At 34.1% G+C, this 16267-nt stretch overlaps 1 protein-coding gene across 10 annotated transcripts in view; it reads left to right on the forward strand.

Annotated features, from left to right (window-relative positions):
• Positions 1-16267, forward strand: part of Osbpl8 (oxysterol binding protein like 8) — a 171644-nt gene that overhangs the window by 65202 nt on the left and 90175 nt on the right. For 7 of the 10 annotated variants that reach the window (XM_026396999.2, XM_026396998.2, XM_077799264.1 and 4 more), the window contains one exon: positions 10679-10715. The exons of the other annotated variants lie outside the window; for them this stretch is intronic. In XM_026396999.2, coding sequence (XP_026252784.2) covers positions 10679-10715 — 37 coding nt within the window. The remainder of the gene's footprint in view (positions 1-10678; positions 10716-16267) is intronic. 10 annotated transcript variants of the gene reach the window in all.

The raw sequence follows: 16267 nt of genomic DNA on the forward strand, positions 1-16267 counted from the left end.
TCAGACTGAAAATCAAATTGATTTAAACATGTCACAGATTAAAGATTATACATGAAATGTTCATATACCTGAATTTCTCATACAGTTAATCTTTAGATCTTAGCTGGTATGACTCTGATGTGATAATATGTTTTTTTTGTTGTGCTGTTATTTTATAAACCTTCTCAGGCAACTATGGGTCATATTTAGAGGAAAATGTTTTAGAGGAGGAAAAGTTTATTTGATCTTTGGACATGAAGTCAAAGTTCAGGTTTAATTCTTTATTGGACAGCTTTTTCTTTTTTTTCATAGCCACAGATGTTTCCAGCAGTCTCACTACATGAATGCCATTAGTTTACAGGTGAAAATCATATTCATATTGATTAAGCTGAGTTTCTCTTTTGTATGAAGGTCTTGAGGAAGAGGCTGGTTTAATCATGGCAAGAGACCAATAGTACCAGAGGAAATATAACTCAGACTCCAAAAATTAACATTCTTATTTTATGAAGGACTGTGTTATTTTTTAAAAGTTGAGAGAATTACAAGCAATGTAATTAGTTCGTATGATGGCCAAGGACTAATAGTGGAAGTAAATATGCATATGCTATGGATTACTACTAAAGATTCTTAGGATTGAGTCAACTTCCTATTTTGAATCGTTAGTAATAACAGCATTTTGGTACTGTAAGGGACCTCATAAGCAAATTTAAAAAACTAAATTTAGTATTTATTCAAGGCCACTTAGTAAATGGTGATAGTTAAGCTAATAACTCAGATTTACTGTTTTAATCCATATTAGTTCTATGTATATCATATTAGTCATGCAAAATGTTAGGTTTGTAAAGATGCACCATATTAAGTCTATAGATACAAAGATGAGCAAGACTTGTTTTTTGAGAATTTAAATGATAAATAAGCAGAGGAACTCAAACTATATATAAGAAATTCTTCATTAGGTATCAGGATTATTAAGTCTTTTTTTCCCACTGATGTATTTATTAATTTAACATTGTTGAGAATGTCTATAAAGTGCCAGGTTCTCTTCTGGTTTTAAGGGGTTCATCAGTGAACAAAACCGGCAAAATTCTCACTCCATTGGAATTAGTATTTGAGTGGATAAAAACAAAAACATATATACTGTGTTAGGTGATTACTGATGTGATGACAAGTGAAGCAGGGTAGAAAGGATAAAGAGTAACAGAATAGGGATGGTGTTATTTTCTGGGAATATGAAAGTCATCTGGTGCTATAGCTTTTGAGCAGAGTCCTACAGAATTTTTTTTGGGGGGTGAGGTGGGGTGGGATACTAGAATTGAACTCAGGGCCACTTAACCACTGAGCACATCCCCAGCCCTATTTAATATTTTATTTACAGACAGGGTCTCCCTGAGTTGCTTAGTGCCTTGCTTTTGCTGATGCTGGCTTTGAACTTGTGATCCTCCTGCCTCCCCAAGCCGCTGGAATTATAGTTGTGCACCACTCTGCCCGGCTCTATAGAATGTTTTCTAAGCAGAGATAAAGTCAACGTGTAGAGCTTTCATGTCTGTCTGTTGGACAGACTAGGGAGGTTAGGCTTTCTGTGTTGGGTTAGGGCAAATGTGAGTGAAGGGCCCTTCCACCTCCTCAGTTAGGAAGATGGAGGTACGTATTCAGTTTTACTAGGAACACTTGGAGCTCTGTGGGCTCTCTTCTTCAGTCCTTCCTGCTAAGAGAAGGATGTGTTGAAAACACAGGTGGAATATCTGTTTTTCATGCCTGGAGTAGGTCAGGAAAACCCTTACAAAGGATGTGATGCTTTTTATTTGAGATAAGAAGGATGAGTTCACCAGGAGGATAGTTGGGAAGACCCTGAGAAGGGTGTAGCTCAGTAGAGGTTGAAGTGGGAAACCAATTTTAGGTAGTAAGAGGTGAATTGAGCACTTCAAAAAATCTATTCAATTGAATCATCTGGGAAGAGCATGTTGAATAGGGAAGAGATTCTAGGATGCAACCTTGGGGAATAACAGTCTAAAGCAAATATTAGGTGAAGGGATCCAAGCAGACAGAGGGAAAAAGGAGAGAAAATAGCTTGAAAACAAAGGAAGGGCAGAAACTTGAGAAAATAAACGGTCAACAGTGGCAAAGAGAATGATGATTTAGACTGAACTGGGGAAAGGTCAGGTTGTGCTAGACCTGAGTTGTTTCAAAAGGTGGCTACTTACTACATGTGACTAAGTTAAATAACATTAAATTTAAAATTCCTTTCCTGTTTTTTTTTTTGGGGGGGGGGTGGTGCTGGGGATCAAACCCAGGGCCTTGTGCATGCGAGGCAAGCTCTCTACCAATTGAGCTATATCCCCAGTAATTCCTTGATCTTACCAGCCACATTTTAAGAATTCAGTAACACATGTTGCTAGTAGCTAGAAGTGATCTGGACATGGCAGATATATAATATCCCATGGTTGCAGAAAGCTCTATTTATTTATGTTTTCTATTTATGATTGCAATAGAGAAAAGAGTATGTGGTATCTAATTATTCATTGTCGGAGAACTCACATTAAGAAGTTGGATCCCAGCAGCTCAGGAGGCTGAGGCAGGAGGGTTGTGAGTTCAAAGCCAGCCTCAGCAACTTAGTAAGACCTTGTCTCTAAATAAAATATAAAAAATGGCTGGAGATATGGCTTGGTGGTTAAGCACTCCAGGGTTCAGTTCTTGTACCAAAAAAAAAAAAAAAAATGTTAGAGTTGGGGGAAAGATAATTTCAGCTTGTACATTGGCAGAAAAATTGTGAAACTACTGAACAGAGAACCAAAAAGAAAGTAAGAAGAAAACTGCAGGTCACTATCTACAGTTAGTTTTACCAGAGAATTTAGTTAAGTGGAGTTTTAATTATGTGAAGTTGCAAGGCTATCTCTTAAGCAATCAAAATATTTCTGTGAAGTTAATAATTTGATTGAATTTTATAATATTTTAATTGTATGCATTTAAGCTTAGTTTTTAAAGAACAAGATATTGAATGATTTTGAGTAGAAAAGCAACTCAAAGTGACCAAAGTGACCATTTAGTAAATTAGGTTGGTAAATTAATTGCTCCTTTCTGGAGCCTTTCTTCATCTTTTTCATGTTTTTTTTTTTCAATCTATAAGTACACTCATATAAAAATCAAGTCTCACAACAATTCTAGAAAGTTGTAAGGTTTAATAATTAATGTATTCACATAGGACAAAAATAAATATCACAAAAATTAAGTGATTTGCTAATAATGAGCATGAGAATTTTGAGTAGACTAGAAATAACTTATTTCAGTGTCAAATAAATTATACACTGCCTTTACTTTATGGTGATCTTCTTGGTAGTAGGAACCATGTCTGTGTTATTTTTTGAATCCTGATTCCTAACACAGTAAATGAATGAATGGGTGAAACTGAAATATGCAGAGATACACTTACTGAAAGGAAGAAGCAAAAGTTGAGAAAAGAAGTAGCATGGGTCTGACCTAGCTGGTAGTCATGGGAAATAAAAGGACTGGGAGTGAGACAGACATTGTAGAACTAAAAATGATCAGAACTTAATGGCTTGGTCAGATGTTGGGAGAAAAATTGTTTTGGATGACTTAGGGTTTAGATCTGGTTGAAACGAAGATGGACAAATTGTGAGTGCTGTTTTTGACAAAAAATGCTTTCTACAACAGGTTTAAAGCCCTGACTTACTTTGTTAACAGAATTTTAGAACTAGAAGTTAAATTGCAGTAATACAGTTAGAAATGTTTTGGAGATAAGTCTGAAGAAGAAATTTAAAAATTATCTGAAAAAAGATAGTAAGTGAACCTTGATTGTGAATGGAACCTACAGAAAAAGAGCATGTAGAGGAGAAAAAGTGGTTAAGGCGAGCACTAGCTATGGCCATTCACTTTTTGAATGAGAGGGCAAAGGAAGCAGGAAAATAGAAGAGACCAGAATAGTGGACTATTTTAGAAATGAAAGGAAGAGAGGGCTTGCATGGTGAAAAGACTGTTAGAATTAAATGCATACAAGGAGAATGAAAACTGTGAAAACCCTCCCAGGACCTTCTAGAGAGGACTTCACAGATTGGCAGATTGCTTAGGCCTTGGAAGGAAAAAAAAATTTAAAGGTTCAATTTCCAGTGTAAAAGTACTTTTGCAAACCTCTTCCTGTTTTCAAATGCCAACTCTTTTTTTTTTAATTTAGTTATAGATGGACACAATACCTTTATTTAATTTTTTTTATGTGGTGTTGGGGATTGAACCCAGTGCCTCACACTGCTAGGCAAGTGCTCTATCACTGAGCCACAACCCTAGCTTCTCAAATGCCAACTCTTGAAATACCTTTTCACTAATTCATTTGATAGACTGTGGGTGCTCTTTATATCCATATTCAGGTATATGAGATTAAATCACTCCTGAGAAAATTTGGGTTTTTTTTAGATCTTGCCATATTCAGAAGTTGCTGAAGTTCAAGAGACAGTGAGTAATATATGATGCTGTGTTTAGAATGTGAACATTTTTGTATTTTTCCCGTATTTCAAGTTGGATACTTTCCACTGTACTTAATCATAGATGATTATGTCATCCCGAGAAATAGCAAATAGATGGAAAATATCAGATTATATTTTTATTTTTCCAAAATGTAAATAGGTTTATTCTTTTTTTGATTATAAAAATAATGCATCCTAACATACTATCTTTAAACAATATAGAAAGATATATTAAGTAAAAACCTTACCTCCTGAATGTAGCCACTGTTAATATTTTGGTGGTATCTTTCATGAGTTTGTGTATGTCTTACACATGAGATTTTATAAAAGTGGAATCATCTCATACAATACTCTTTATAGCTTACTTCTAAAAACTAATACACAGTGGATATTTTTTAGTCAGTAAAAAAATTAATGACTACATAGTATTTCATTGTATGAAAGTATTATTATTTAATACCTGTTTAAAATAGATTACTTTTTTAGATTACTACAAATAGTGTTATGATCAACATACGTTTGGACACATTTTTTTTGAACATTTTGAAAGATGACCTTAGTGATCCTGGAAGTAGAACTACTTCATCAAAAGTGTGGATTAGGTTATTTTAAAATCACTGCTTAGCAGACCAGATCATATTCTCCTCCCAACAGTGACAAGCTGTAGTACCCAGAAAAATATTCCTTTAAAATCTCTTGTATAAAACTTAAGGATAAAATGTACACTTGAGTATTTTGCAGACGATTACAAGAATACAAAAAATTTGAGCTAAGTATAGAGTGATGACTCCTGTTCTAAGAACAAGCAGATCTGAGCTGCATTATATATCCTTCACTGAATTTTCTTATTTTAAGAACCAAAGTTGACACTAAATAGAGTGCCCTTGATATGTTCTGTATTATCCTTCCAAATTGTGGTTTCTGGGAAACAGCTGTAGCAGGATTGTTACCAAGAGAATAACTTTTGTCAATTTTATCAGGGAAAGAGGTGCCACCAGTTACATCAATGCTTGATTTGCTTTGTGCTTTCCCTTAAGCACATCTAATGATTTAAGGCAATAAGTGTTTTAATAGAGAGAAATTCCATGCTAGAAGAAATGCAATAAAAACTATAGATCTCATGAGAATTATTTCTTGATTTAATTGAGACTGAAGTGTTTCTCAGGATGAAGGGCTTGATTAACTTCTGCCTCTTCCTTTGCATTTTTTAAATAATGCATGTTTTATGCTAAATATGGATAAGGTTGGCAAATATTTAGATGTGCAATAAAATAAGGTCACTTTTTTCTACAACACTTTTTTCCCTGTGATTTATAGCCTAATCAATAAAGATTTAGATAATAGCTATAAATATTTTATGATTCTAATTAAAGTACTTTGGTAGTATGTTGTCTAATAATAAGTAAAAGTTCTAGGCATATAACTATAATTTGACTATTTTCAGCATATACTTTATGTGTGTGTGTGTGCGGTTCTGGGGATTGAACCCAGGGCCTTGTGCATGTGAGGCAAGCACACTACCAATTGAGCTATATTCCCAGCCAGCACATACTTTTGCAAAAATGGAAAATTTATGTATATAAAAATATTGAGATGACTGGATGACTGGGTGGACATTATCTATGGAATAATGATCAATCTGATTAAGTTACTCAAACAGAATATTTTATCCTATGTTAATATGTTTTTTTCTGAAAAATTGAGAAGAAATTTCATGATTCTTTAAGATGCTATGAATAATTTGGTACTTTAGCAAGATCCAAAAAGAATGTTTAGCTTCTTATTTAAAAAAAAATATTGTACAAGGTACTTGTGTAGAATGTTTCCATATCAGTAATTTCATATCATCTTTATTCATGTGGTACACAAAATGATACTGTACAGAGTAGACTATATCCTGAAAACAGTAAGAATAAGAAGTTAGTAATGTACCGTTTAGTCATGTGAAGACTTCAATGATGTAAATTACTTGGCAAAAATTGTGTATAATCATTTGCTTATAATCATGTGCTTATATAATCATGATGGTTACTTATATTCTGTTTCTTCCTGTTTCTTACTACCATCACTTTTGAAACAGCTCTGGAAGAATGATTTAGACCCAGTTTAGTACCTCTATATCCATATCTTTCAGGGAAGGGTTTCTGAAGCCATGCTTTGATGATAATGATGGTGTTGATGATGTTGTAGTTTCGGTTTTGCTTTTGGAGAATTTCAGCTTGATTCTTAGTTTTCTTGTCTATTATAATATGGTTTTCTGGTGCCTGTTCTTTTATCCTATGCTAGTTTTCAATCTCCAGTGATTAATGCATTCTGATGTATAACCTAACTCTGACATGTATCATAATTTATCCTTTTTATCTTACCAGCCTGAATCTTTGTCAGTACAAGCCTGTCTTTCCAACTGTTTACTTGACATTTCCACCTTGATGTCTCACAAACATTTCAAACTGAGCTGCTGATACTTCTTCCTATAACCTAACTGTTCTCACTGTCTTTTCCATCTCAGGTAATGGCATTTCCATCCTTCTAGGTGCTCAGTTCCCAACACTTGACATCTTCTTGATTCTTTATTTTCTCTTAACTCACACTTGGCCTATTTGGAAATCCTGCTGCTGTACCTTTAAAATGTTGAGAACTCAACAACCTCTCATCATCGTCATTGCTACCATCTTGTTCCAAATCTCCTTTCTCTCTCCCCTAGCTCATTGTAGTAACCTCCTAACCTTGTTTCTGTAGTCTATTCTTTTTTTTTGTTTTGTTTTATTTATTTATTTATTTTTATTGTTGGTAGTTCAAAACATTACATCTATTTTGATATATTTCACAGTTTGATTCAAAAGGGTTATTCTTAACACAGTATAATCCTATTGAAACATAATTATACTGTATCAATACTTTCCTCAAAATTATCAAATGTTATTTAAAATAAAAACAAGCCCTAACAAGGTCCTACAGAATCCTGCATAGTTTGTCATCCATTTACCTCTCTAACCTCATCTCCTAATACTCTTTCTCATTGCATTCCAGCCTCAATGGCTTTTTAAATCTTCCTTGAATCCAGTGGACTTCCATCTCAATCCACGACACTTGCTTTTCTCTTTGCCTAGAATACTTTTCCTTCATATGTCTTTTTGGCAAGTTTCTTCATTTTATCAAGTTCACTCTGTAGCGGAGCATTCTTAAGCTACCCAATCTAAAAATTTAACTCTTTCCCCTAGTTTTCTTTATGCCTCCTATCTCTGTTTATTTTTCTCCTTAGTTTTCATAGAATATAATATACTATGACTTTTTACTTGTTTGTTATATTCTAGTTCATCTTCCTCACTAAAACATAAGTACCTCAGGGACAAGATTTTGTCTATTCTGTTAACTTCTGTATTCTTCAGTGCCTAAATGATATAAATTCATAGTAGTTACTTGGTAAATATGGTAAGTATGATTGGAATAGACAGTGTTTATTTCAATCACTTTTTGGTGCCCAAACTGAAAAAATTAGGAGTAATCCAGTAAAATCAGATGTATATGACACAGCCATCTTGAAGGTATAATGTTGAGAATTAAGTATTATTAGAGGTTTTTGGAACCAATACTGAAAAGTTTCTGTATATGCTAGAGGGTATTTTCTTGGGAGTAAACAGGCAAAGAATACAGCCATACAGAAGTTGAAATAGTGCTGTTAACTAAATTTGAGAATGTAACAGAACTGTACAACAAAAATGAGCTTATTAATCTTTTACCCCAAATACAAGATCAGCTTTAGAACCTTCAAGCATGACTGGTTTTGTGAGATTAAATATTCCCAACTATGTATATATATGATTAGAAGCACTGGTTTCTAGGAATTTATTCATGTCAATACATGAAGACATTTTTAGAAGGTGTCTGTGAAGTCTTTAAGTTTGCCACAGTTGTCTGTGTCAGCTTCCTAACTTCTTTCAGTTTTCCAATATTATTTATTGGTGTAAAACAAATGATTCCAAAATTAAGTGGTGTAAAACAACATGCATTTATTACCTCAAATTCTGTGGGTCAGGAGTAGCTTATTAGCTAGATGTCTCTGACTCAGTCTGTCATGTGGTTGCAGTCAAGATATGGGGGAGGAGATACTGCTGCAGTCTCTACTGAAAACTCAGTAAGCTGGAGGCCTTGGTGCATGTCTGTAATCCCAGCGTCTCAGGAGGCTGAGGCAAGAATGTGGCAAGTTCAAAGCTAGTCTCAGCAACTAAAGAGTTCCTGAGCAATTTGGGAAGATCCAGTCTCTAAACAAAAGGGGCTAGGGATGTGGTTAAGTGCCCCTGGGTACAATCCCCAGTACCAAAACAAACAAACAAACAAACAAAAAACAATCTAGAGTGGTAGGAGGTGGATCCTGGAGATTCTCTTCTAAGTTTACATAGTGGTTTGTTGGCAGGCCTTAGCTCCTTTGCATAGTAGTCCTCTTACAAGATTACCTCCTGAAGTGGTAGCTGGCCTTTCCCAGAGTGATTTATCTTAGAGCAAAAGACTGTGAACAAGATGGAAGTCATAGTCATTTTACCAGTCTATAATCTTGGAGGAGCTATTCCATCACTTCTGCCATATTCCCTTGTGTTGGAAATGATTTTAGTAGGTCAAGCACACCCTCAAATAGAGGGAATTATGTACCAAGATATGAGGATCGCTGGGGGTTGTTTCAGAGATTGCCTCACAAATACTTTAATCTCTTTCCCCAAACTTGCTAGTTGTGGTAATGTAGCCATCAGAAGGACTTGAGCACAATTAGTTCATTCTCCATAAAACTGTATTCTAGGCACAGCTCAGTGGTAGAGTGCTTGCCTTACACATGTGGGGCACTGGTTTTGATCTTCATTGCCACATAAAAATAAATAAAATAAAAGTATTGTGTCCATCTACAAATAAAAATATATTTTTTAAAAAATCTGCATTCTTTGAATTTTCTGTGAAATAAATCACAGAAGAATGAGCTTAAATGGGCAGCTGCAGAAAGGCAAATAGAACAAATGTCTTTAAGGCATTAGAATACAATTTCAAGCATTATGCCATCACTTTAAGGAAGTAATAAGATTTTCTCCAAGGAGATGACATAAGCCCCAAGTAAATAGCTACCTTCTTTTGTCACAGTCAGTTAACCTTCCCTTACTCTCTTTAAATCAGACCAAGGAACAGTGTCATTAGTGGGAATTTTTTGTTTTTGTTGTCACTTTAGTTTTTTTTTTTTAATTTTTTAGTTGTAGTTAGACACAATACCTCTATTTTATTTATTTATTTTCATGTGGTTCTGAGGATCAAACCCAGGGCCTTGCATGTGCTTGGCGAGCTCTCTACTGTTGAGCTACAACCCCAGTCCACGTTAGTTAGTTTTAATGTTACTATATTTGGTATCTGAAGTGAGGGAGAACTGAAAATTCTTTCTACCAAGCCTGACCCAAACACCTGTCCGTAAGCAATGTTTCGAGTAATGTTGCATGTTAAAGTACTAGACAGATTAGCAGTCTTTTTCCTGTTTCTGTTAGTTGTTAGTAAATTCATTCAAGAATTAAGGCTTCTGATTTCCTAAAAGATGAGATAATATGCTTGATATTTAGTGGGTTCTAAAGTTTGTCTGATTTAATAAAATTTATCTTTCTAATGAATATTTCTGTTTGGGTTATTTTGGCATTTGAGAAAAAGTTTGTTCTAGTTTGTTAATGTCTTTGTAGAAGTTCTTTTCAACTTGCTTGGCATATAAGTACTCAGTAAATGCTCCTTTCTTATTTTGCAGAAGAAACAGACTAAACTCTGTGTAGTGTCCAATGCATTGATGGCATGCAGAACTAATATTTTATAGTGCATGAGTGTTATATTTTTGAACCACCTTATGTTTTAGAAACGAAAGACTTTTGGCTCTCTGTTATATTTCTAAGTAGTGATTTTTACTATATCTAATCCATATCTTGAATTGTCATTGATTTTTCAAAACAAAATGCTTGGTGATTTGTTTTTCTCTCCTACCTTCATTTTCCAAAATTAAAAACAAATATTTGGTAATGCCTAAGCCAATTTTTTTTGGTATGGAAAAGAAAATTTCTTATAATTATTAGGTTTGGTGTGCATGTGCTTTTTACTTATAAACTAATGCTATTTTCCTTGTCCTTTTGTTTCACTGCTGCTTCCATCCTGATGCATTTTGCTTCTTCCTGGTTTGGACTCTATTTATTTGCTGCTCAATTACTCTGCATTAAAAGCTTCTTGGTGATAGCAAAGATATCCTTGGGCCATCAAGTAAGTAGCTAAAGTTTGAATATCATGTTTGGGGACATAATATTTTGATGTGTATTTATTAAAGGCAAATGACATTTCAATTTTGGCTTATTAAGCCATAAGCTTTTCTTTCTAGGCATTGAAATACAAAGTGAAGAATAGAAGTGGTCAGTCATGGCCCGTCTGTTCCCATTGTTCATCTGAAATCGATAGACAGTGTTTGTATATTTGCACCTTGATTATCTGGAGATGCACTATTTACTTAAACAGTTGTCTAATTCATGATTTAGTACCTCTTATTTATAATATTCCTTTCTATAATTTTCACAAGACATATAACAGACTGCTTTAAGCTAGAGGTGACACAAGTAATTTATTGCTGTGTCAAAATGAGAAATACTATTTTATTTTGTCAGAATTTTTGTTAGATAATTTGGATATGAAATTTTTTATACTTGGAAAATTTTACAAGTGAAACAAGTTTCACCTTAGGCGTTTAGAAGGTACACCCTTTAAGATTATAACCAATTAACCTTAACAGTTTTTGTTTGTTTGTTTGTTTTTGTACTGGGGATTGAACCCAGGAGTGCTTTACCACTGAGATACATCCCCAGATCTTTTTATTTTTTATTTGAGATAGGGTCTTGCTCAGTTGTTGAGGCCCTTGCTAAGGTGCCCTGACTGGCCTCAAATTTGTGATCCTCCTGACTCACACTCCCCAGTCACTGAAATTATAGATGTGTACCTGCTGGGATTATAAGTATGCATCAACTTTCTTAGCTTCATCTCAACAAATTTTACTGAGATTTGGGGTGTGGGGGCAGTGGCTGGGGATAGACACTGCTAGCTCTGGGATATATACAATGAATAAAACATACTGCCTGCCCCTGTAAAGATTTTTATAGTCTAACTGGAGAATGACAGGGACAATTTTTATATTAAAAAAATCATAGAATTATTGAGATATAGGAGTTTCATAGATAATATAAAAAACATTTATTTTACAGATGAAGAACCTGAATAGAGTTTAAATATCTAAGAAACTAGTTATGTGTGGTGGTGCACACATGTAATTCCAGCTATTCAAGAGACTAAGACGGGAGGATCACAAGTTTGAAGTCAACTTGGGTTATTGAGTCTCAAAAATAAAAAATATAAAGGGCTGGGGATGTAGTTCAGTAGTAGAGCACCCTTGGATTCATACCCCAGCATCAAGAGGAAAAAAATCCCAAAAGCTAGAATTAGTTGCTAGTGCGCCACATCTTTCTTCTACTGTTACTCAAAAATCAGAATAAAACTCTTAATTTGGTGAAGTCAATATATAATCGAATAATTAATTTTACTACATCATTTCTTATACAAACATTTTAATTTTATTGAAGATCAATATAGAAAATTATATTGATTTAGGAAGTTTTAGTCTTTATCTCCAAATAGTTATCTACCTATTGCAAGTTATTTCACTGCTCTGGGCTCATTTTCTTCATTGAACAAAAGAAGGGAGGGAGTAAGGTAATGGCAGTGGTTTCTTTTGGCTATAAACTTCTTTGGTCTAGATCAGTTTCTATTTCTCCCTCATACTGATTAGTGTAGGTATGTAATTTTTGTTCTAAAAATAAGTGATTTAAAATAATAATACTAATTTTTTTCATTCTTAATTGCAATAATTCTCAATGTCTTATTATTATTTTTAATATTTATTTTTAGTTGTAGGTGGACATAATATCTTTATTTAATTTTTATGTGGTGCTGAGGTTTGAACCCAGTGCTTCGCATGTGCTAGGTAAGCACTCTACCACTGAGCCGCAACCCCAGCACTCAATTTTTTATTATTTATCCTACAACCTGTATTATGAGGATAGTAGAGATTTTAAAAGTAGAAGATAGAACACATCTCAAGGGAAGTCTTAAGTTTTACATACAGATTATTTATTATTTCAAACAGCTACTTTATCGTAGCTGGGTGCAATGGTGCATGCCTATAATCCCAGCAATTGGGAGTCAGAGGCAAGAGGATCACAAGGTTGAGGCCCAGATACTTTAGGGGGGCCCTGTTTAAAACAAAAACAAAAGGTCTGTTTATCTGGATATGTAGTTTAGTGGTAGAGAGTGCCCATGGGTTCAGTTCTCAGTATGGCAAAAAATAAATAAATGAATAAATGATCTTATTTTAGCTTCCATTTAGATTATGGGCAAAAGCAAGATTTTTGAAGCTTGTAAGGTTCTTCAAACTTTTATATCGATGAGTTGAATTTGTAAAGTAAAGGTGTTATTTTCCCTAGAATGTGTAGCTTGTATGTTAATTAGTCCAGTATATTGTCTACTAAAGATGAGTAAAATAATGTGAATACAAGGTAGATTTCTTTACTTCCATTCTAAGTAGAACCAGCAGAGGGCACTGCAGTGTTATGTTTAGTAGCTGAGTCAGTTGCATCAGAAACTGCATGGAATCCTGCAGTGATTCATTTGACAAATATTTTTTCAGTAATGTTAGCAAGTATTCATCAATTACATGCAAGGACCCAGACAAAAAACAAAGTCACTACCATTCTTAAGATTCTATTCAAATAATCTATTATTGTGCAAATAATGTAAGCAAATATTCTAGTGACTTATGTTACGCAGAGCCTCGGTTACTAATGCTTGTGAACTGGACTGAGAGAAAACAAATAGTAAGGTGGGCTTTCTGTTATAAAGTACACTCTGTACACTAATATTTTCATGTACTTTTTCACTTCAAGGTTATCAAAATCACACATACCATCTCAATTATATATGCATTATAAAGGAGTAAATAGAACTAAATTTGCATTTCTAAAACCCTTTCTTTTTTTGTACAGTGAAATTATTTAAGATGTAGATACCTTTGTCTTACTAATGGAATACTAAAGCATATTTAATTCCTTTAGTGGTTTTTCTTATATTTTTAATTATCCTTAAATGTACTATTTGATACATTCAAAAGAATGTGTGTGTCATATATAAGGGTTAAAGCATAATCAAATAACAGTCATATAGTAAATCTACAGCTCAACCTAAGAACTAGAAACTTAAAAATATCTTACAGGTTTCTTTCTGCTTCTTCTTCCCTCTGTCCCCAGAAGTGATGACTAAGTTGTATGTTTTGTTTACCATTATGTATTTCATATTGTCAATTTGATTTGTATCATGTGGTAATATCATTAGTTTTATATCTGTACTGGGATGAACCCAGCGGAATTTCAGTAATTTTCTTTAAAAATCAAACAGATCTTGGTTTTTGTAACTTAAGGAACCATTCTATGCGTTATGATAATGGAGTTTCATAAAAACATAAAGTTAATTTGTTGATTCAATAAAGTTTCATTGGACTCTTTTAGTATATCAGGAAGCAATACTTTTATTGTGCCAAGAAGAATAATGGGTACGAGAATATTCAGGAAAATAAGGTAGACAAAACTCTTTGCTTTCATGGAATTTAGGGTCTAGTGTAGGAATGCAGACAATAAACAAATGATATGTCAGGCAGTGATAAGAATTACAATGAAAATCATTTAGATAAGGTGATAGACTAAAACTGTGGAGTGGTAGAAAAAATTAAGAATTTCTTTATGTGAAAACACCTTGGGGAAACTAAAGGGATTTTCTGAAGAGATAACACTTGAGTACAGTCAGCAAATGAGAGGAACTAATAAAGTGAAGATCTGGGGTGGGAGTATTCCAGGTAGATATAAGAAAGATATAATGGTCCCAAGAATGGCAAGATGACATTTTTGGGTAATACCTAGAAAGCGATTAGAGCAGAAGCCTAGTGAGTGAGAGGAGAGTAGGGGAGAGTCGGATTGGAAAGATAAGCAGGTCTCAGACTCTGTTGACTCTTAAAGCCATGGATTTTATTGTAAGTATGATGAAAACTAATGATATTTTCATATGATACAAATCAAATTGACAATATGAAAAAGATTACTTGGGCTTTCGTGTAGAAAATGAACTCTACTAACAAGAAGCAAATTAGTAAGCTGGTAGGAATCTGCTGTTGTGGGCAGTAAGAAGGTACTGGTGGCTGGGATTAGAGTGGTAATTGTGAAAAGTTGGGAGAAGTAGCAGGATTCCAGATAAATTTTGAAGATAGAGTGAAGATTTCACAGATAACTGAATATGAAGCGTGAGAGAAAGTGAGGGGAGAAGAGTAGTAATGCCACTACCTGAAATGGAGGAGAGGCAAGTTTAGAGGATAAAGAGAATTAAGAATTTTGCTCCAGATAAATTTGAGATGCCTTTTAAATTACAGAGATGATTATAAGATAGGCAGTTGTACATGTGAGTTTTTGTTTAGGGGGAAGACAGCATAGCTGGAGTTATAAACTTAGGAGTCATCAGTCTGCAGTTTTTTTTTATTGACTTGGTAAAATATTGTTTTATATCTGTACTGGGATGAAAATTGTTTTGTATTTTTACTTTGAAGAAAGGAGCTAAAATATAATTTGGAAAACTTTGGCATAATGGAAAGTATGTTAAAGCAATTTGATTTAAAATATCAGTGATAAAGACTGGGGGATATAGCTCAGTTGGTAGATTGCTTGCCTTGCATGCACAAGGCCCTGGGTTCAATCCCCAGAACCACACAAAAAAGAAAAAAAAAATCAGTGATAATATGAATGCGAAATTCTGATTAAGTTGAAAATTTAAACCTAGAGTGAGGACCAAATCACCACCTTTTTCTTTCTGGTACTGGGGATTGAACCCAGGGGTGCTGTGCCATTGAAAGATATCACCAATCCTTTTTATTTTTTATTTTGAGACAGAGTCCTGCTAAGTTGCCATTGCTGGCTTCCAACTTGCAATCCTCCTGCTTCAGCCTTTTGAGCCTCTGGGATTACAGGCATGCACCTCTGCACCAGGCCCTAATTAAGATGAAACTAAATATTCTAAAAGCACAGAAACATAAAATGAAAGAATGTGGAGATCCTAGGGCCCTGTGGACTTAAAATTGCCCTATTCCTTCACTGAGTATTTTCTTTGTCCCACTTCTCTTCTTTTTCATCTTTTCTTATTGTTCTCTGGTAATGGTATCTTGGCCAGATGGGTGAGAAGTACCCTCAAAACACTATTTAAATGGATTATTGAGTCAACAGGTTTTTAAAAGACAGAGTTTCAGAACCAAGTGGTCCTGAGTTAGAATTTTGCCTCTATTATTTAATAACTAGTCTTATGTAAGGCAGTCTCTGTACATTAAGTTTCCCCATCTTTAAAATAGGACTCATGCCTACTTTCCATAAAAATTAGAAATTAAAGTAGAAAATCTGTGACTGTGAAATATTATTTGATACTAATAATTTCATCCTTTCTGGTTACTGATTAGATTGAATATATTTTCATATGCTTGTTGACCATTTGTGTTTCTTATGTGAAATAACTTTGCTTTTGCTTATTGTTCTAATTGCAAATATAACTAATAGTACCATGAAAGATACACAGAAAAATTTGGGGATGCCACTTATTATTAGTTGGATATGCATTTTCATTTTTACAATGTCTATAATTTGTATTTTTGACTCTTGCATACCTGTCAATTTCTCTTGGATTGATACAAT

Source organism: Urocitellus parryii, chromosome 5, assembly GCF_045843805.1.
Source record: "Urocitellus parryii isolate mUroPar1 chromosome 5, mUroPar1.hap1, whole genome shotgun sequence".
In the NCBI taxonomy this organism is placed as follows: Eukaryota; Metazoa; Chordata; class Mammalia; order Rodentia; family Sciuridae; genus Urocitellus; species Urocitellus parryii.